Source organism: Phyllopteryx taeniolatus, chromosome 3, assembly GCF_024500385.1.
Source record: "Phyllopteryx taeniolatus isolate TA_2022b chromosome 3, UOR_Ptae_1.2, whole genome shotgun sequence".
Lineage (NCBI taxonomy): Eukaryota > Metazoa > Chordata > Actinopteri > Syngnathiformes > Syngnathidae > Phyllopteryx > Phyllopteryx taeniolatus.
The window spans coordinates 8069496-8092065 of NC_084504.1; the positions used below are offsets into that span (position 1 = coordinate 8069496).

Below are 22570 nucleotides of genomic sequence, written 5' to 3' on the forward strand. Positions count from 1 at the left end.
CCTCTTTGTGTATCTGTTTCGTCTTCTAACCGTTGCAAGATGGCTGCCGTGGGACTGCATGGTTAGCTGCCTAAAAAGCGGCAGCGAAGAAGAAAAGGGCGGAAGTTTGTAATAGAAGGAACGACGATAGGGAAAAGTGCTAGTTTGTGTGATCTTGGTCGCAAAAAGAGGACATTAAATCGTTGAAAGAGTTGATAAGGCTGTCGAAAAAAACCGATGGCGTCGTCCGAGGAGCAAGTGTGTCGAGCGTGGGAAGAGAACGAGCGGCAGCACGACGACAGTTTCTTGGCTCCGATCGTGTTGCACATTCAAGGTCTGTTCAACGTCTTTCACTTTGTATACATTTTCATTAGTGGATATAAAGTAAAGGGACTCACCTGGCAAATCAAATAAAATACCATTGTAAGAATTTACGAGAACTCTAAGTAACATTGGGCTGCGATTAAATTCAGATTAGTAAAATAAAAACGAATTAAAAATAACAGGCATATAGAATGTTTTATTTATTTAGTGTTTAATGGACCTAATATATTGCTTGACTTCACTTTCAAAAGTGCAAAACTGGTTTTTGATTAGTGTATCGACATTTGTGAATGTGCCATTCAACAATTAGTATAATTGATGAACAATATAAAATGTTTTTATTCACAGATGGATAGACAATGAAGCCAAACAATATATGTTCAAAGCAAAGGGAAGGATTTAGAAATCAATTTGCAGAATTTAGGTTAAAAAAAGAAAAAGAAAATAAATATAAGCACACAATTCTCAAAAGACACTTATTTACAGAACAAACAAACGTTGACATTTGGGGAGCTTGACCCTATGGTAGTTATCCTATCATTTACGTGCGCTATTGCACAGTTTTGTTTGTTATTGAACCGTTGTAGAAAAACTTTAAATGCATGGGTAAAATCTGTGCATTATTTTAAAATATAGTTATTGTATTTGATATTATTGTGCATCGAATATTTTGCAGGTAAATTACAAATATTCTTCCAGTCAAGATTATGAACAAGATTATTCCAATAAGAGACCACGTATGGAATAGATGCAACATCTTTTTGTACCGATGTGCGTAAATGATTATTGTTGCATCTTGAAAAGAAAGAAATATCGGCAATTTCAGGGAGTGGTGCGTTTGAGAGAACGAATCGAGGGCTAGCTTCTCCAGAGAGTGCTTGTTATTTCTGAAATACAACCAAAAACAACCACAATGTGCAACATATATAAGTTGAATTTGTAATAATAAAATACAGACATGCAAAATGTGCAAATACATTCATTTTATTATTATCCTCATTATAATCCCCCAAGGGGAATTCACCTCCCACTCGACTTAATAATTGTGTTGCATGCCACACAAACAACTATAGATCACACACACATGCAATAAGAGATGCCAGAGTGACAGTGACTTGCAAACAGTGCTGCGTCTTTTGAGCTGTGGGCGGTGCCTTGCTCAAAGACACCTCAGTAGTAGCCAGAAAGCCAGCATCTCACCAACAACTACGTAGTTACCATTTTACTTTCTTTTTTTTGTTTGGCGATGGAACTCAAAGTTTGACCCTCCAGGTCCGAAATTGAAGTCCTTACAGGTGAGCTGCTGCCGTCCCAATTAGAATCCAGAAGAACCTCGGTTTTTGTGATTAATCCATTCGGTTTAGTCTGACTCGAACCTAATTGTACAAAATCTAAAACTATATTTCCTGTAGGGAATAATGTAAATCCTGGGATTGGCTGGCAACCAGTTCAGGGTGTACCCCGCCTCCTGCCCGATGACAGCTGGGATAGGCTCCAGCACGCCCGCGACCCTAGTGAGGAGAAGCGGCTCAGAAAATGGATGGATGGATGGATGGAATAATGTAAATCAAAGGTCAAGGGGGCAAAAATATTGCTGCATACTGTTCAGTTTCACACCATAATCATTGCTCTATAATTGTAATAGTTAATAAATTATAGCCTCAATGTTTATTATTTTACTGTATTTAAAGCATCAATCTCATAATGGTGGATGCATTTGCAGCCAAATCTCTTGATATTATATGAATGTACTTTTAAATTTATAGGCCCATTTTCTCAAGTGACGCAGCAGCGGTTACGTGCTCATTCATTTACGGTTTCCAGTCCCTGTGTTTATGAAGTTGTCTAGCGTTATTGTATATTTCAGTATTTCCCTCTATAGACACGTACTAATTTGCCTGCTCTTTTGCTCCTCATAGTTAATGCGGCTGTTCTCCACGATAACACGGTTCCAGCCAGACCAAGTGTACTGTAGCAGCCAATCACTTATTTTGGTCTTTTGTGACTTTATGTTACAATAGCTTAGCAACTGGCTTCCCGGACATCTGTCTCCCGTCTTATACTCCCTCGGTCCTTCGTGATAACAATAATTGTCAAAATGTAGTTTATTCGCTGTCATGGAGGCGATGATTATTGACTTACGCTCTGTTGGCAACAGACGCGATCTTGCCATTGATTTATGGTGCACGACTATGTCATTAGCGGCATGGTGGTAGACTGGTTAGTGCGTCTGCCTCACAGTTGTGAGGACCTGGGTTCGATCCCCGGCCCCGCCTGTGTGGACTTTGCATGTTCTCCCCGTGCCTGGGTGGGTTTTCTCCGGGCACTCCGATTTCCTCCCATAACCCAAAAACATGCGTGGTAGGTTGATTGAAGACTCTAAATTGCCCCTAGGTGTGAAGGTGAGTGCAAATGGTTATTTGTTTCAATGTGCCCTTGGCTGGCGACCGGTTCAGGGTGTACCCCGCCTCCTGCTCGAAGATAGCTGGGATTGGCTCCAGCAGCCCGCGACCCTAGTGAGGATAAGCGGTAAAGAAAATGGAAGGATGGATAATAATGAAGAGCCCCCAAGTCAGATGATGAGGCCAGACGGCATCTTTGAAGGAAATCTCTGGGTGGAGTTTGTGTGAGCTAAACTGTGTTTGTTTTGCTTGTGTCCTGCAGACATCCATCAGCTGATTGGTCGCCAAGAGGAACTTCCCCCTCGTCCGCAGGCAAGGAGCTCCAGTGTGGACAATCCACAGCCCTGCCACATTAAAGAGGAAGAGGAGGAGGTGGACGTCAGCGAGTTACCACTGACTGTCGTCGTTGTGAAGAGCGAAGACGACCAAGATGAAGCACCCGAGTGGTCAGAGCTTCATCATCACAGTCCAAGCGGAGACCACCGTGGAGCACCACCACTACGCAAGCTCTTAGCTCCACTGTCACATAGTCACAGCACGGAAAAACCCTTGAAGAGCGATGCAGACTGTAAGGGTGATGAGAAACACTCCAAAAAGGAGACGACTCTTGACAAGAAAACATCTCACGCACACACGAGAGGTCACGGACCAAAAGAATCTTTAACCTGCTCAGTTTGTGGTCGAAGACTATTGAAAAAGTCAGACATGGAGGTACACATGAGAACGCACACAGGTGAAAAAACATTTAGTTGTTCAGTTTGTGGCGATAAATTCCGCCACAAGGTCTCTTTGGTTGCCCACACAGCAACACATACGGGAGAAAAACTTTTCACTTGCCCCTTTTGTAAAAAAAGCTTTTCTTATAAGCACCGTTGGAAAGCACACATACAGACGCACACGGGAGAAAAACCTTTCAGCTGCTCAGTTTGCAATGAAAGCTTTTCATATAAGTATGATTTGACAAGACACGTGAGAACACACACAAGAGAGAAACGCTTTAGTTGTTCAGTTTGTGGTGAAAGCTTCGCACAAAAGGCCAATTTGATTGCACACAGCATAACACACTTAGAAAATCCTTTTACCTGCTCAGTTTGTGGTAAAAGATTTGCGGTAAAAGACAACATGAGTCGACACATGAGAACGCACACTGGAGAAAAACCTTATTGTTGCTCAGTTTGTGGCGAAAAATTTGCTCACAAGGCCTCTTTGACTGCGCACACGGCAACACACACGGGAGAAAAACCATACACGTGCTCAGCTTGTGGTAAAAGCTTTTCCTATAAGCAGAATTTGAATGCACACATGCGGACACACAACGGAAAATAAACCTTTATCTGTGCTAAAACATGCACCCCCTCCCCTCCCTATTTCCCATTTGAGGCCATTTCACTTTTGCCAGAGATTTATGGAAATACAGTATATAGGTCATTCTCATACAATTTGATTAATAACTGAAGGCATACACCACTGATTTTCATTTGGAAAATCAATACATTTCACTGATATGAGTATTTGAATTATTGCCAGTCGTTATCAGTCACGGGGGGTGCTGGAGCCTAGCCTAGCTACTGTCTTCATGAAAACAAAGTTCTAAAGTAGTATTTTTCACTCTTTTAATGCCAAAAACGTCTCTATCGTTATGTGTCCCAAATGAAATTTCATGATTTGTAACATGTTGTCTGAAGATGCTAATTACATTTCGGGTTATATAGGATTTTTCCCCTATTGCTAAATATAGGTTTTCCAAGAAAACTTCCACAGATGCATCTTAGTGTCTTAATCTGAATCTTGTATTTTTGGGAAGTCAAGAATTCAAGTCCAATAAATAGCTTGAAATGGTACAAACTAAAATAAGTGGTGAACCACCAGAGGTTAAAAAAACTGGGCAAAGTTACCCAAAACTGAGAAATAATCTACATTTCAGATTTATTCAAAACTGGACAAAAGAGTGAAAGCAATACAAGCTACAAGTACCACACAATTATGGGAACGTCCGCAACAGAGTTGGGAGGAACTTTCTGAAGAATAGTTGATTTCCATTTTAGAGTTAATGCCACAAGTTTGTTCAGCTGTTATATCTGCCCAAGGTGGCTTCTTTAATGAGTCAAAGATTTAGAATACATTTTTGTTTGTAGATTGATTCCATGATTTCTTTTGTAACTTGAATCATTTTTTTTTGCTCTGCGCCTTCACTTGATTGTAAAAGAGGATTTGAACTGCATAAATTTCTTTTTTAAAAACTGGAAAATATGGGGTGTTTAAAAACATTTGACCGGTCGTGTATGTTATTGCAATTAGTATTTTTAATGCTTCATTTGAAAACATTGGCAAAATTCCTTAACCCATGCAATCCCATACAGTGCAGTGCAGTCAAGTGTTGCTTTTTCCCATATTTTTTTTAAGGATCATATTGATGACACCCACAATGAGCAGTACAGAGCTGATGACCTGAGGAAATTAAAACCGAATGCTGTGCCTACACTGTTCATGTTCACGCCACTTAGAAAGATTGCGCGGCCCTAGGAGATGTCTTGAGCGAAGCAGAGATCAGTTGTCGTCTTAACTGTCAAAGAGGATACGAATTGAACATTGATATTGTCTGTCATCTCTTCCACCTGACACCCGGGAGAAGCCAATTTGCCATAGTGAAGATGGTAATTATGTTGTAAAAAGAATTAACGCACAAACCTATCAATATCAGGTGTCTTTTATAGAACTCCAAAGTGATCTATGAATAAGAGGGTCTGTCAAATATTTACTAAAAAAATCCACGACTAGGTGACGATAATATAAAAGCAAAGTAGAATAGAAAAGTACATGTATCCCAAATTATTTTAATCTAAAGCATTGTACACATTGTTTACATTGACTACGGCTCTGGTCCCGGTAGCCGTGTTTCAATACCGTTGCAAGATGGCTGCCGCACAAGCATCATCGAAGAAGAAACAGGCGGAAGTTGACGAGACTTCCAATGGACTACGAGAGACAGAAGTGCGAGCTTGAAGTTGTGTTGTTATGGTCACTAAACTAAAATAGCAGTCTACTGAAACATTTTAATGGGCTCGTCTTATTGTAAGGAACCGTTGAAGAGTTTGAAAGAACTATGGCGTCGTACGAGGAGCAAGTTTGCCGAGCAAGCGATGAGAAGGAGCGACAACCACAACAACAGGACGCCATTTGCTTTACTCCGATTGTCTTGCACATAAAAGGTTTGCTCACATTTTCACAAGTCCTACACTTGAAATGCGTTTAATAAATATAATATGTGAACTAAATGGTTCTGCCGTGGAGTAGGTATGAAGACATTTTGAAATTCGGTGGACATGATCCGAAGAAATTAAACACAATACGTAGCTGTGGGCAACCAGTTCAGGGTGTACCCCGCCTCCTGCCCGATGACAGCTGGGATAGGCTCCAGCACGCCCGCGACCCTAGTGAGGAGAAGCGGCTCAGAAAATGGATGGATGGATGGACGTAGCTGTGGGGCTGTTCCACTAGTCCGGGCACGGGCCAAACAAGAGAACAAGGCATCGCTGACGGATGCAGACTTATTTTAACATTTAAATGACAACAACACTACAATTGCAGGTGGTATTTTTACGCACTGCGTGTACTTTTGCAGCAGTAGTTATGGGTTAGTGATTGTTCAATACGTTCACAAACGTTATTTTGTCTTCCTAAATTCTGGAGGTCCCTGAAGGCCCCGTACCCCGTTTTGGGCGAGAGTGGCTGCTGATTGGTGGAAAACCAGAACGTGAGAGTGCTGCGTTTAGAGGAACGTTATCGAGGAGATTTGTATAAATATAAAAACAATGAAATTCAAAATGTTAAAAAATAAATAATTTAAATGGCAGCATGAACAATACCTGAAGCCAGGCCCAAGCACTTGGAGACCCAGGCATCGCCACCCCCTACTTAACTACACAAGTGTATATGTACAGTTGTACAATCCAATTAGCTGTCTTCGACACTGTCTCCGTTAAATGCAATGTTCATTTGCGCTTTGATCGTGGCCCACAGTGCTATGTACCGTTGAGCAAGTCTGCCTCACAGTCAGAAGATCCGTGTTCAAATAGAACCGTGCTTGCGTGGCTTTTCTCCGTGTACTCCAGCTTCTCCCCCACATCCCGAAAACTGGCATGTTAGGTTCACTGAACACTTAATTGTCCATAGGTGTGAATGTGAGTTTGAATGGTTGTTTGTCTCTGTTAAAGGTGCAACAATTATTTGACAATGAACCGATTATCAAATTAATCAACAACTATTTTGACAATTAATAGTTTAGAGCCATTGTCGAATTTACAGCTGTCCAAATCCTCTGATTGCAGCCAGTAGTAATATTAAACATTCAGTACACATATAGTAAATATTCTCTGATTTCTGTAGTCCTCCATGAAAGCAGACAATTAAAAAAAACATTTCTGTTGAGTTAGATTTGTATGCTGATTAAAACTAAAATTGGTATGCTGATTCCAAAATTTCAGTCATTTTTTTTTCTAGCACGTCAAGTTTTTTTCTCCACAGTTTACGCTCCAAATGAGCAAAAGTCCACTGATTAGCTGTAGTAAGACTTGCCAGCTGATTATGATTGGACTCATCTACAGCTACGTAACAACTTATTTGTGCAGTCACAATTGAGACAGTGCGGTGAGAGGTGTGTGCAGCTTCCAATAGGTCAGTACTATCTATCTGCAAACAGAAAGCTCGCATAGTAGGAATTAAGAGGATTTGTTCCTTTGTAAAACAACAGTGTTAAATAAACATTGGAGTCATGCCTTTTTCTTTCATATTTCATTGCATGTCAATATTTGCAAAGTTTTATAAAACAAGACCATACCTGTAAAGAACAGTATTTTCCACATTTTTTTTAGAAAACGGGGCTCTGTAGTTCAAAAACTTGACGTGATGGAGAAAAACTGAGATCAGCTTTGGATTCCACACCCAAAAAATTGTTAAAAACAGCTGTCAGACCTAATTCAACAAAAAATTGTGTTCCCCAGTGTTGTCTTTGTGTTTAATCAAAATAAGACATTTGCGAACATCTGCTTTTACTTTGGGAAAAAATGATCAACATTTTTGCCTATTTTATGACATTTTATGGACCAAAACAGTAACTGAATTATCATCAGTTTATGGAAAAAATAATAATCATGTTAATATATATTATGAAGTAATATATATTAATTATATTATTATTATTATTACATATAGTGATAACCTACAATGTAGTTGTACCTGAAGCAGCCTCAGAAGTCTATATCAAACTAGTAGCTGTTTGTTTGCATTAATCAGTACTCGGGTGGGGCATCGTTTGAATTTGAGTGATTCCAATCCCGATTCCCTCATTTCGATTCCGGTTCCAAACGATTCCGATACTTTTAGGGGGCCAAGTCAAAAAAGTTTGCATGGTTTAAATAAAGGGTGTCCAAATAATGAACATCCATTTTCTTAGCAGCCTGCAGCATTAACTAAATTGAACATTTGACTCTGGGTTCTTTATAATCAGTATCAATATCAAACCTATGAAATAAAAGGCAATGTGTGTGGAAGTAACCCAATTGACTTAATATTCATTCATTATTGTTTCAGCTCAAAGTTTAATATAGCATTTTAAAAATAGTTATTTGCGACTGTTTTACCACGTCAAATGATTTATATGTGCAAGCTTTAACTTGACTTCCTGTTTTAAGCATGTAGCCTTTTATTTTGAAGGATTTGCACCGGAACTCAGCTTTTTGGCTCAATGTTAAGCTTGTAATGCCACTGTACGTTCTTTCCAGTATGGTAAAGTAATTTATATTTTATTTTTGTGTCTGCCATCAGCTCTTATGTTGGTTTGAAGACTAAAATAAATGCTAAAAACCATCAGTGCAAGAGTGAAACCCACCGTTTCACTTGTTAGCTGCCTCAATGTTGGCATCGACGTATTTTATTGTTTCACTCATGCAATTGACTGAAGTTCCGCACGGTGTAGGCTGAGGCTCGGCGCGGGAGGGAGCGTGTCAGACTTCTACAGATCGTGAAAACCTCCTTTGCACAATATAATCTTATTCCAAGTGTTGCACTGAGGCGACTGGTCATTAATTTTAACAAAGTTAAGACACACCTTTGTTCGCCGCAGCCATTGGGCACAAGCACGTCTTTGTGCGGATTCTTCTTGGTTTGTTTTCGGCCACTACTTCTTCGGGGTCGGGGGACTGTGGGCATCGAAACTGGGAACCGAAATATTTTAATTTGAACGATTGCGGGAGAGGCGGCACGGTGGCCGACTGGTTAGAGCGTCAGCCTCACAGTTCTGAGGACCCGGGTTCAATCCCCGGTCCCGCCTGTGTGGAGTTTGCATGTTCTCCCCGTGCCTGCGTGGGTTTCCTCCGGGCACTCCGGTTTCCTCCCACATCCCAAAAACATGCATGAATTGGAGATGCTAAATTGCCCGTAGGCATGACTGTGAGTGCGAATGGTTGTTTGTTCCTATGTGCCCTGCGATTGGCTGGCAACCAGTTCAGGGTGTACCCCGCCTCCTGCCCGATGACAGCTGGGATAGGCTCCAGCACGCCCGCGACCCTAGTGAGGAGAAGCGGCTCAGAAAATGGATGGATGGATGGATTGCGGGAGAACCGGGATGTTAGTCCCAGTTCCATTCGGTTCTCGATTCTCGATGCCCAACCCTAATCAATACCCAAGAAATAGTTCTGTTTCTAAAAGTTTGGTGAGTATCACATGACTCTGTCTCATGTGATACAGCTTTGTTGTTGTTTATTTGCTTTGTTTAATCATTAAACAAAACAAAATAAAGAATAATAATCAGTTGATAAACTAATCAATAATTGCAATGAACTGGAATGCAAAATACATTTTTATCCTATTATTGGATTATTTGATGGAATAATCGTAAATATTGGATAGCTGGAGCACTAATCTATATATGTGGGCTCTGATTTACTGGGAAACAGTCCAGGGTACACGCCACCTCCTGCTCACCTGCGACAACTAATGAAGACGAGCGTTACAGAAAATGGATGGATGGGCCTAAATGCGGATTGAGTTGCAAGGCAGTTGCGGTATTGTTATTGTCAAAGACGTTTGTGAGCTAAACTGTGTTTGTGTTGCTTGTGTCCCGCAGACGTCCAACAGCTGTTGGCTGGGAGCTTCAGTTCAGAGCGTCCACAGCCCCCCCATGTCAGAGAGGAAGAGGAGAAGCTAATAGCCCCCCGAATTAAAGAAAAAGAAGAGGATCCACAATCCCCCCACGTCAGAGAGGAAGAGGAGGAGCCACTATCCCCCAGTGTTAAAGAAGAAGAGGAGGATCCACAGCCCCCCCACGTTAAAGACGAAGAGGAGGAGATTGATGTCAGCCAGTTGCCACTGAACGTCGTCGTTGTAAAGAGTGAAGACAACAAAGACGAAGCACCCGAGTGGCCACAGCTTCACCATGACAGTCTAAGTGGAGGACCCCCACCAGCCAACCTCTTAGCTCCACTGTCACACAGCGACAACATGGAAGATACAAGCGATGCGGATTGTGAAGGTGACAACAAAGACTTTGAAAAGAAATCAAGTAATGAACGTTGTAGATGCTCACTTTGTGGCAAAGGTTTTTCTTACGAGTGCATTTTGATTCGACACATGCGGAAGCACACGGGAGAAAAACCCTTCAGTTGTGGAGTTTGTGCTAAAAGATTCACTCAAAAGGTACATTTGGAATCACACGCGAGGACACACACGGGAGAAAAACCCTTCAGTTGCTCAGTTTGCGGTAAAAGTTTTGCTCAAAAAGGAACAATGATTAGACACATGACGACACACACTGGACGACCTCCGGACGACGTTTTGGCTCCACTGTCACAGAGCGACTACATGGAAGAACCTTTGCAGAGCCACACAGACTGTGAAAATGCGCACCTGAGAACACACACAGGAGAAAAACCCTTTAGTTGTTCAGTTTGTGGCGATAGGTTCCATCACAATGTCGCTTTGATTGCGCACACGGCGGCACACATGGGAGAAAAACCTTACACATGCTCAGTTTGCGCTAAAAGCTTTTCTCGTCGGCACCATTTGAAAGAGCACGTGTGGACGCACCGCGAAGAAAAACGCTTCAGTTGCTCGGTTTGCGGCGAAGGCTTCAGGTACAAACACAATTTGACACCGCACATGAGAACGCACACGGGAGAAAAACCTTACACTTGCTCTGTGTGCGACGAGCGCTTTTCCCATAAGTACAACATGACGAGACACATGACGACGCACACAAAAGAAAAACCTTTCAGTTGTTCAGTTTGCGGTAGCAAGTTTGCTCACAAGATCACTTTGATTTTACACACAGCCACACACATGCAGAAACACAACGGAGAATAAATGCGGCGACCCTTTTTTCAGCATTTTCAGTTTTTCTCTGAGGACTTTATGAAACTGATTTAAAAAAAAAAGATGAACAAATGGTATTATTATGACCGTTTGTGGGTTACATTTTTGTTTTGGGCTTTTTATAGCACTTCCTGTGAGGCTTTAGTTGCTGTTTTAAAATTATTTATTGAACATATACAAACATTTCAACACAGGACAGGCCATACAACAATAGGAACATAAAATAATATAAATAATATGAATAAACAAACAAATAGAATGCAGCAGTAGATTTTGTCCTTTGATCCAAATGTACACGTTCAATAGGTGTAGGAAGAAGTAAAACACACTTTGTTTATTCTTCTCTTGGATTTTTTTTAAATACACCTGTTCCCCTGAGATTGTAACAACTCTCTCTAATTTCAAACAACTTCTCAGTACTGTGGCTAAGTCAATTGTTGTGTATTTTATACATTACCTGTGCTGTTTTGAATTCAACTAAGTCGTAAGAATTCATTTTAGAAATTCCGTTCGACTGTGTCCTCAGTCACAGATAACATGGGTGAGAGACACATTCCTAATATTTGTTGTCGTTTTCCAAGGGTAAATGTGTTTATTAAGTATGGTGTGATTGGTGTTTTATTTATTTTATCAGTTGTAACATCTGGTAAACATCTGTTCTTTAGTTTCAATAAAACACGTGTTAAGTGTGCATAATCACTTTTTGTCATGTTTATTTGCCTCCTGGGGCGTCGCTAGGTTTAGTCATTTGGGGTGGCTTAGCCTCCCCTCTAGAATGGTGGGGCGGGTGCTGATGCAAAATGTATTTTTCCCAAAACATAATTGTCCGGGTTTGTGGGGGGTCTTTTATTATTTAAATGTATTTGCCCCAAAATGTGATATATATATTTTTTTAAATTACCTGTCCTGTTCAGCTGCATGGCCATGCAGAATGGTGGATCTGTATGCCTTTTGTGCTGGAACAGTTCTGCTGTGCAACGGGAGTTTGAAATCCTCCCTCTGCTTATTTTTTTAAGGGGGGGGTAGTTGGGATTTTGTGGATACAAATACTTGTTTAGGAAGGCTGAAGATCGGTTTTAGGGTGGCGGGGGGGTAGGACAAACTTCGCCATAAACACACTAAATATTTATTTATTTATTTTTTGGGGGGGGTGCTTGAGAAGTTTTTAGGGGGGTGAAGGCCTAGAGATGCCAACTGCTTGCCTCTACAAAATGAAACCGAATGTGTATTAATCGAGATTTATCAACAGTCCACAGTGCCCCACATATGATCATTTTTTAAGTAGTTTTACCGCTAAGTTGCAATAAGTCTAGTCATGTGATCAGAACAAACCTAACATGTTTGTTCTGATCACATTCATTGCAGAAAAAAAGACGTTTTGCAGCTCTCTCTTCACCATTACAAGATGGTAGCCGAGTGACGTCATAGTGCCGTAAAACCTCTACCGTATAGGAAAAAGGCGCAGTTAACGTCGCAAAAAACAACGCGAGGCAGGAACAACGCGAGGCAGTCTAGTTAAATCCAGTCAGGGAAAAAACATCAATATGTTGAAAGAGTTGGTAAGGGAGCGACTCATTGGGGTCGCCGACGAAATCTTCGGACTGTTTGAGAGAACGATAGCGTCGTACGAGGAGCAACTTTGTCGAGCGAGAGAAGAGAACGAAGAACAACGACGACAACTGGAAGCTGTTAGCATGACTCAAATGGTGCTATACAACGATGGTCTGTTCAACAAACTTCTTCTTCATCATTTGACACTTTATTTTTGGCAGCAAAGGGACACGTGGCGCTAAATTACTGACCACCGAAGGTCATTTTAGCTCAACGACAAGTAGACACGCATACGCATCATTGAGTGTTAGGCCCGTTGCTGCAGTCAGTTTTTCCACCATATTGGATGTGGCATATCTGCCTGTAAACTGATGCAAGTCTATCGACTGAACTTCATAAAATGACCCCCCACACCAATATTTTTGGAAATAAGCATTAAAAAATATATACGTATACAGTGTTCCCTCGTTTTTCGCGGTTAATGGGGACCGGAACCCCCCACGAAAGGTGAAAAATCGCGAAGTAGAATTTGCCCCCCCCCCCCCCAGGAATTTTCGTGTATGTGGGTACCTGAATGTTTAAAATATGTAAACAGTATTTATACTTTACATATTTGAAACAAAGATTACAACAGTACACGTATTTACTTAAATCTTTAATTATAAAACCTTATACAGTAATTAACATTTACATTGTCCTGATAATATTAGTGTCCAAACTCACTGTCTTTTCCCTGCAATCAGCAGGGAAAAGACAATCTTGCGCACATCAACTTGAAACAACGTGTTTTTCCGCAATATGGCTGCCGATATGGCTGTATTTTGAAAAAAAAACAATTTAAATGAATATTTTGGAAAAACCCGCAAAGCACTGAAACCGCAAAACGTGAAGTGCGAAGTGGCGAGGGAACACTGTATGTAATAGAATAACAAGGCGGCACGGCACTATGTGGTGGGTGGAACAGTGGAAGACTGGTTAGCACATCTGCCTCACAGTTTTGAGGACCGGGGTTCAAATCCCGGCCTCGTCTGTGTGGAGTTTGCATGGTCTCCCCGTGCCTGGGTGGGTTTTCTCCAGGCACTCCGGTTTCCTCCCACATACCAAAAACATACGTGGTAGGTTGATTGGCGACTCTAAATTGCCCTTAGTTGTGAATGTGTGCGCGAATGGTTGTTTGCTTCTATGTTCCCTGCGATTGGCTGGTGACCAGTTCAGGGTGTACCCCGCCTCTCGCCCGAAGATTGCTGGGATAGGTTACAGCATGCCCGCGACCCTAGTGAGGAGAAGCAGAACGGGAGATGAATGAATAGAATAAGGGCCCAAGACATAGTTGAACATTTTCGGAAAACATAAAGTAATAGAAATTTTCGAAAAGACACTGGTATTTTTTTAAATGTATATTGTAACAGTAAGTTCAACCTGATATGTAACCAAGTTGTTTTTTTCTTTTTTTAAATGCCATTCATAGGACAACAGATAAAAATGACGTGGGCAGAACATGCCATGACTTAGGCATTTTTTTTCTCTTGCATATAAATACAAAGACAACCACTTTCCTAAACATAAGCAAGTTGTGTTGCTTGTCTAACCTTAAACAAGTTATTTGTTTTTAATGTCTAAAGTTAACCAGGCTGTTTTAATTGTCTAACCAAAATACCAAATACCAAAGTATGTAGTCTGCCAAGTACTGGAGAGTCCCAAAGTTATGGCCTGTGAGGTTGGCAACTTTTCTACCTGGTCAATAGTTGGTGACCTAGGTTCATGATAACTTCCTGAAGTCATTGTTGTATAGCTGGGTGACCTTGGATGTCGATGGATGCATATAATATAATATTCCCTTTTATTGACTGAAAGTACATTTACTGTCAAGAAAGTTGAAGTTGGCTTGTTAGCTGACCATGTAAATCAAATTGTAGAACTAATGTTTGTGGTCAGCAAAGACCGCTTTCTCGTGCCATATCTCTGTGTGTCACTCTCCGGCAGTGGCATGAGAGTGCGTACGCAGATAACACAATTTGACCAAAAAATGGCTGAGACAATTATGCTATTACAAGTTTTTAGGCTGGCGGCACAGTGAATGACTGGTTAGCACATCTGCCTCACAGTTCTGAGGACCGGGGTTCAAATCCCGGCCTCGGCTGTGTGGAGTTTGGATGTTCTCCCTGTGCCTGCGTGGGTTTTCTCCGGGCACTCCGGTTTCCTCCCACATCCCAAAAACATGCGTGGTAGGTTGATTGAAGACTCTAAATTGCCCGTAGGTGTGAAGGTGATTGCGAATGGTTGTTTGTTTCTATGTGCCCTGCGATTGGCTGGCGACCAGTTCAGGGTGTGCCCCGCCTCCTGCCCGCAGTTAGCTGGGATGGGCTTCAGCACTTCCGCGACCCTAGTGGGGATACGCGGTACAGAAAATGGATGGATGAATCTAAACGTGATTTATTGTGTCATTTTAAACTTATCTTCATCCTCACCCTAATACTGGTCTTCCGTATATTTGTTCATAAAAGAGAGAAGGAATGCCAGGGAACAAGTCACACAGCTTCAGAGACATCAGTAATAAAATAACATTTCATCATCTGCAATATAAGAAAAATATACCAAAACACGAGCTTAAGCTATGCATCAAGTTTGTCAAGATTTCCCCTCTTAGGGGTGCTGTTGCTTGACTGTTCAACAATACTTTGTCACCACAGGGGTCCTCTTGTTGTTAATAATGGCACCTTCAAAAGGGACAAATTCTCTTTGATTCACCAGATTGTGGCTTTGCAGAGCTGACTTATCAAGCTATTGCTAAATAAGGTAGTCCAGACCTTCTGTCTTTACCCAGTGGGGGTCTTCAGTTACCTCTCTGTATTTAGAAGGAAGTATGAGGCGTGACGGTATTACTAATGGCCGGTTTGGACGACAAGTTGTCCTTTGGTTTGGAGTTCTGTCGTTTTGAAGTCGGCGATATTCTTTACAGCAATATGGGCTAAATTGCAAGATATTGTAGTAAATCAATCAAAACCGAAATAAAAATAAGCTATCAATATTTTGTCACTCAAAACTATTTAAAGAAAGAAAATATAATGAAAATATAAAGAAAATGGTATTGTTCAGAGTCTTTCTGATGGCGTGTTTGTTTAGGGTGAGATGCAAATGTTCCTGACAAAATCAAAAATGTTCCTGAAAAAATATCCTGTATATTCCTGAGGTGATGATAGGGGTTGGCATCTCTGCATTCAAATCCCTTTTTGCTTGTGTGCTGCAGACTTCCAGCAGCTGATTGGTCGCGAAGAAGACTCGCCTGGCAGGAGCCCCAGTTTAGAGGATCCTCAGCTCCCCCACATTAAAGAGGAAGAGGAGGAAGCTGATGTCAGCCAGTTGCCACTGACGGAGACGCCTGTAGAGTGTGAAGATGACAAGGATGAAGCACCCGATTGGTCACATAATCATCATCACAGTGGAAACCACTATGGGGGACCATCAGCAGACAACCTTTTAGCTTCACTGTCACAGGGTGAAGACACAGAAGCTTTAAGTATCCATTCTCAAACACACGCATGTAAAGAATACTTTAAATTATCTCTTTGCGGTGAAGGATTTTCTCCAAAACATCTGATGAGAGATACGCAGCCAGGAGAAAAACCTTTTAGTTGCTCAGTTTGCGGTAAATCGTTTGGTCGAAAGCAGCACATGCTGAGACACACGAGAGCACACACGGGAGAGAAACCTTTCACCTGCTCAGTTTGCGGTAAAAAATTCACCCAAAAGCCAAACCTGATTCACCACATGAGGACACACACAGGAGAGAAACCATTTAGTTGCTCAGTTTGTGGTAAAACATTCCCCCAAAAGCCAAACCTGATTCAACACATGAGGACGCACACGGGAGAAAAACCTTTTAGTTGCTCAGTTTGTGGCGCTAGGTTTGCTCACAGGTTCTCTTTGAGCGTACACATGCGTAAACATACAGGAGAAAAACCTTTTAGTTGCACAGTGTGCGGTCAAATATTCTCGCAAAGGGCAAACATGCTCACACACATGAGAACACACGCAGGAAAACAGACACACTTGCACAATTTGTGATAAAATGTATCTTAAAAAGTCTAGTTTGACAGTGCATATGCAGAAACAAAACCGAGAGTAAACATTTTAGATTATGGTATTTTATTGTTATCTTTTGGAATGTCTTAACATGTCGAATGTTCTATCTTTGTCTTGCTGACATTTTTTGCAAAAAAGAAAATTTTTGCCACCAGTTACTGACTCTCGAGTCATCTTCAGCTTTTTTGCAGACCAGGCCAACTAAGCCAACAGTTCTTGTCTTTGTTACTTAATTGATTTGGAAATACATTGACTCACTGTAATCCACAAGGCAGCACGTCTGTCTCATAATTCTGACGTTCTGGGTTCAAATGTGGGCTCCGGCCTTTCTACAGCATGTGGAGTTTGCATATTCCAAGAACATGGTTCATTAAAGACTAAATTGTCCATAGGTGCGAATGGCTGTTTGTCTATATTTGCCATGCTGTTGGCTGGCGACCAGCTCAGGATGTACCCAGCTTCTCTCACCCAAAGTCAGATGGAATAGACTTTGCGCATGCGCCATTGATTTGCAGTCTGGATGCTGCCGCAAACATAATTTGTTTCCTCAACAGGGTACCTAAAATACACAAATACATTTTGATTAAAAATTGTGACAGCCACTATGTATATAGAATAAATCTGATGAACATACCTTATAAATTGCTTTTTGTAATACATTTATTTTCCCATCGCAACACCTTTTCAGCATTGACGTACACAGCATGAACTAGGGCAAGTTCCAGAAGTCTTATTGAGGGGTGATGTTCACATTTTAAACTCTTTTCTTCCTCAGTTTGATTTATTTTTGCTACTTTAGTCTACAAGACGGAAGTACTAGACTGGAAATGAACATTACTGTAGTATAAAGTCTGTTGGGTCTTTTACACAATAAAAATAGAAAGTTTTATCATACAAACGCTTAACACAAAAGACTACAGATGTTCCTCAAGTACAGAAATGAACTAACATCCATAGATAACCATTACACATAATAAAGCTGACTAAAAAGGTATACATTTTGTTTTTAAATGGCCTATTTAGCCTGAGCTTGATTGCCAATCAGTCAAAATTAGCAAATGCTAAGGGTGCAATTACTTCCGGGGGGCAACAAAATTGGTACAAAATCAAGTTAATTTTTTTCCCTCATTATGTACACGCAGCACCCCATATTGACAGAAAAAAAACATTTAATTGTTGAAATTTTGGCAATTTATTCAAAAAGAAAAACTTAAATATCACACAGCCATAAGTATTCAGTCCCTTTGCTGTGACACTCATATATTTAACTCGGGTGCTGTCCATTTTTTCTGATCATCCTTGAGATGGTTCTACACGTTCATTGGAGTCCAGCTCCGTTTGATTATTCTAATTGGACTTGATCAGGAAAGCCACACCCCTGTCGATATAAGACCTTACAGCTCACAGTGCATGTCAGAGCAAAGCCCGCGTGGAGTTAATTTTAAATTGCGCGACGTGTTAATTTAAGACAATTTTCAAATCTTAATTTCAGGTGCCACATTGAGTAGGGCCGACTCTGTCTGGAGTGGAGCGCAGACGCCCTCTGCTGGGAGAATGAAACACTAGCGGTAAACTGCGTTTAAACGCGAGTTAACTTATCCTGACATAACAAAACAGGCACGAATGAGAAAAGCCATCACAAAATGAACGTGTATAATACAGATGTTTTAAAAATATTGCCACGTATTTACTGACAGACACAGATCAACGGACCATGCTTCGTGACTGGTTCGTTTCTAAAAAGGGCCCGACCAGAAACAGTAACTGAGCACCACGGAAAACATTTTATAAATTGTAAAGAGACATTTTGGCGACCATGTATTGTTGAAAGGGTTTGTTTTGTGTCAAATGTTATGTTTTTTTGGTGCTTCTATTGTTTGGAATAAAGACGATTTGTATTCTGACCTCTTTGTAGCTCATTTTTCTACGCTTCCACATACCGCCACAAGATGGCTGCCGTGTGAGGTGATGGATTTTGTTCATGCCTTTAAAACACCGCCGGAGAAGAAAAAGGCGGAAGTCCATAAGCGAGTCGATGTGAGACAAAGAGCGAGGTTGATGTCGTGTAAGAGCATCGAACTTCTATTAGCCATCTGGACTGTTTGAAAGAACGATGACGTCTTACGAGGAGCAACCTTGTCGAGAGAACGAACGACAGCAGGACGACAAGACGACGCCTCCAGTCGTGTTCTACACTCAAGGTCAGTGTTTGTGTCGTGGTCGAGTTGTGGAGGGTTAGGTTAGATATTGTTATTGACAGGCAAAAATGCTCAACATCATGTATTAAGCGATCTCCACGCTGACAATCAATAGTGATACAAACTTGTAGTCTGGTGTAGTACTACTCAGCTCGACCATAATTCCAAAAAGTTAAAACTTTCATAGATTATAGATTCGGGACCCACAATTTAAACGATTTCAAGTATTTATTTGTTTATTTTTACATAATTTGGGCTTCCAGCTCGTAAAACCCACAAAATTAGAAATTCATAAAAATTGAATACTGTGAAGAAATCACCATTTACTTCTCAGTTTTTGTAGGAAAAAGAAAGAAATTAGGGTCACATTAATCAAATCAATCAAGATGTGGTACTTTCAAATTGATATGTTAATCTTCAATACTTGGTTGGGAATTCATTTGCTTTAATCACTGCCTCTACACCGTGGCAGTGAGACAATCAGCCTGCGGCATTGCCTGGGACTTATGGAAGCCCAGAGTTCCTTGATGCTTGCTGTCAGTTCTTCTTTGTTTTTGGGTCTGGTGCCCCTCATTTTCCTCTTGATAATACCCCCTAGATTCTCAATGGGGTTTCGATCCAGCGAGTTGGGTTCGGTTGGGTTGTTCCCAACAGCTGGTGAAATCTTCAGGTCAAAAGCACCTTTGGAAATATATTTAGTGAGAAAAATTGTGATCTGCTAAATACTTATTTCAGCCACTTTATCTGTACGTATGTATATATGTGTGCATCTGTGTGTGTGTGTGTGTGTGTGTGTGTGTGTGTATATATATATATATATATATCCATCCATCCATCCATTTTCTGAGCCGCTTCTCCTCACTAAGGTCTCGGGCGTGCTGGAGCTTATCCCAGCTGTCATCGGGCAGGAGGCGGGGTACACCCTGAACTGGTTGCCAGCCAATCGCAGGGCACATACAAACAAACAACCATTTGCACTCATATTCACACCTACGGGCAATTTAGAGTCTCCAATTTATGCATGTTTTTGGGATGTGGGAGGAAACCGGAGTGCCCGGAGAAAACCCACGCAGGCACGGGGAGAACATGCAAACTCCACACAGTCGGGGCCGGGGATTGAACACGGGTCCTCAGAACTGTGAGGTTGACGCTCTAACCAGTCGGGCACCGTGCCGCCATATATACATATATATATACAGCTATTGAGTATATGAACAATAATATAATCAGTATACAACTTACAAAAAAAATTAATCAGTCTGCTTTCATGAAGGACTGCAGAAATATGAGTATAATTACTGTTGAGAGGCCGCAATTTGAAAAATGTTTAAGTTCAAGATCTCTAAATGATCAAACGATTGTTAAAGTAGTTGTTGATTAATTATTGCACCTCGACTAAACTGTGTTTCTGTGGCTTGTGTCGCACAGATTGCAGAGAGGAACTACCCCCTCAGCTGCAGGCGGGGACCTCCAGTTTGCGTCCGCAGGCCCCTTACACCAAAGAGGAAGCGGAGGATCCGGAGCTTGTCCACGTTAAAGAGGAAGGGGAGGAGGTTGACGTCAGCACGTTGCCACTGAACGTCGTCGTCGTGAAGAGCGAATATGAAGAAGACGAAACACCCGAGTGGTCACAGGTTCACCATCACTGCCCAAGTGGAGGACCACCACCAGCAGTCAACCTGTCAGCTCCACTGTCACATAGCCAAGACATGAAAGAACTTTTGAGGAGCAGCACAGACTGCAAAGGTGACAAGAAACACTTGAAATGCTCTGAAAAAGACTCAACGTATGTGGGAGCACACACACATGAAGACAATTTTATTTGCTCCGTTTGTGGCGAAAGCTTTACCGAGGCAGATAGGATTACGCACATGAAAACACACAGCAGAGAGAAAGTTTTTGGCTGTTCTGTTTGCGGTGAAACATTTGCAGAAAAGGTCGCTTTGATCGTACACAAAGTAACGCACACGGCAGAAAATCCTTTCACTTGCTCAGTTTGCGGCAAGGTATATTTGATCAAAGACTATTTGAATAAACACATGAGAACGCATACAGGGGAAAAACCTCACAGTTGCTCAGTTTGTGGTGAAAGGTTTGCTCACAAGGCCACTTTGATAGCGCACACAGCGACACACACAGGAGAAAAACCTTTCACTTGCTCCGATTGTGATAAAAACTTTTCTTATAAGTCCGATTTGACTAAGCACATGAGAACACACACAGGAGAAAAACCCTTTAGTTGCTCGGTTTGTGGTGAAAAATTTGCTCGCAAGGTCTCTTTAATTGCACACACAGCCACGCACACGGGAGAAAAACCTTTCACTTGCTCAATTTGTGGCGAAACTCTCTCATATCGCCACAGTTTGAATGCACACATGCGGATGCACACGGGAGAAAAACCATTTACTTGCTCAGTTTGCAGTGAAAGTTTTGCTCGAAAAGAAAATATGATTGCACACATGAGAAGACACACAGGAGAAAAACCTTTTACTTGTTCGGTTTGTGGGAAAAACTTTTCTCACAAGTCCGCTATGAGTAGACACAGGAAGGCACATGCGGATGAAAAACCTTTCACTTGCTCATTTTGCGATGAGAGCTTTTTGAAGAGGTCCAGTTTGACGGCACACATGCGTAAACATAACGGAGAATAAATGCTTTCCTCCCATGTTTGTGCTCAAAGAGGTGGGTGGACATAACAGTCGATTGCAGCAGTTGTTAAGAATTGATCAGTTGTGTGATGATTGAAGTGAAAATGGAAAGCACCATTCAGGGCAACTTTAATCTGACCCGTATTTATAAATCCGTTTTAAAATAATAGTTAAAAATCATATTTTGGTTTGTATTGTTTTCTGTTAACTTTGCGACACATTACTATGTTATCGCATTGAGTATTTTGGAGTCTGATTTGGGTTCTTGATTTTAATTTGTTGTTGCTATATTTTGTTTTATTAATTGTCAGTCATATGTTTTGTTTGTGTTGGTCACAATCTTTGCAATAAAGAGGAGACTGCTCACATTCGGACATCTTTGCAACTCTTCTTCAGTCTTTCACAGACCTTTTCATTGTTTAAACTATGTGCTAAAAGTGACTGTGAGGTGGAAGTTGTAATAGTTGTATAGAGAAAGTCTATTCTTTAGCCAGTCCCTCAATTATGATTATCATGTTAACTACAGTATATTGCAGCCAATTCCTAAAATAATTTAATCTATTGTTTTTCCTCAATGTACACACAGCACCCCATATTGACAGAAAAAAACAGAATTGTTGAAATTTTTACAGATTTATAAAAAAAAAGAAAAACTGAAATATCACACGGCCATAAGTATTCAGACCCTTTGCTCAGTATTTAGTAGAAGCACCCTTTTGAGCTAATACAGCCATGAGTCTTTTGGGGAATGATGCAACAAGTTTTTGACACCTGGATTTGGGGATCCTCGCAGATCCTCTCCAGTTCTGTCAAGTTGGATGGTGAACGTTGGTGGGCAGCCATTTTCAGGTCTTTCCAGAGATGCTCAATTGGTTTTAAGTCAGGGCTCTGGCTGGGCCATTCAAAAACAGTCACGGAGTTGTTCTGAAGCCACTCCTTCGGTATTTTAGCTGTGTGCTTAGGGTCATTGTCTTGTTTGAAGGTGAACCTTCCACCCAGTCTGAGGTCCTGAGCACTT

At 41.2% G+C, this 22570-nt stretch overlaps 3 protein-coding genes across 4 annotated transcripts; all 3 read left to right on the plus strand.

Annotated features, from left to right (window-relative positions):
* Nucleotides 1–36: 36 nt before the first annotated feature.
* LOC133474790 (zinc finger protein OZF-like) lies at nucleotides 37–11771 on the plus strand. 2 transcript variants are annotated; one of them, XR_009787622.1, is made up of 3 exons: nucleotides 37–313; nucleotides 2968–5914; nucleotides 9829–11771. XR_009787622.1 is itself a non-coding variant. In XM_061766806.1 (2 exons), exons 1-2 carry the CDS (start codon nucleotides 5809–5811, stop codon nucleotides 11061–11063), a joined length of 1341 nt encoding a protein of 446 aa, XP_061622790.1. In that variant the 5' UTR covers nucleotides 5602–5808; the 3' UTR covers nucleotides 11064–11771. The 2 variants fall into 2 exon arrangements, 1 of the variants encoding a protein (XP_061622790.1); XM_061766806.1 differs by lacking the exon at nucleotides 37–313 and having other exon boundaries at nucleotides 5602–5914.
* Nucleotides 11772–12517: 746 nt separating this feature from the next.
* On the plus strand, nucleotides 12518–16832 carry LOC133474793 (gastrula zinc finger protein XlCGF8.2DB-like). Its single transcript, XM_061766810.1, has 2 exons — nucleotides 12518–12794; nucleotides 15871–16832. Exons 1-2 carry the CDS (start codon nucleotides 12617–12619, stop codon nucleotides 16686–16688), a joined length of 996 nt encoding a protein of 331 aa, XP_061622794.1. The 5' UTR covers nucleotides 12518–12616; the 3' UTR covers nucleotides 16689–16832.
* A 1848-nt stretch (nucleotides 16833–18680) lies between these two features.
* LOC133474792 (gastrula zinc finger protein XlCGF52.1-like) lies at nucleotides 18681–21926 on the plus strand. The gene is made up of 2 exons (XM_061766808.1): nucleotides 18681–18907; nucleotides 20333–21926. Exons 1-2 carry the CDS (start codon nucleotides 18820–18822, stop codon nucleotides 21553–21555), a joined length of 1311 nt encoding a protein of 436 aa, XP_061622792.1. The 5' UTR covers nucleotides 18681–18819; the 3' UTR covers nucleotides 21556–21926.
* Nucleotides 21927–22570: the final 644 nt, after the last annotated feature.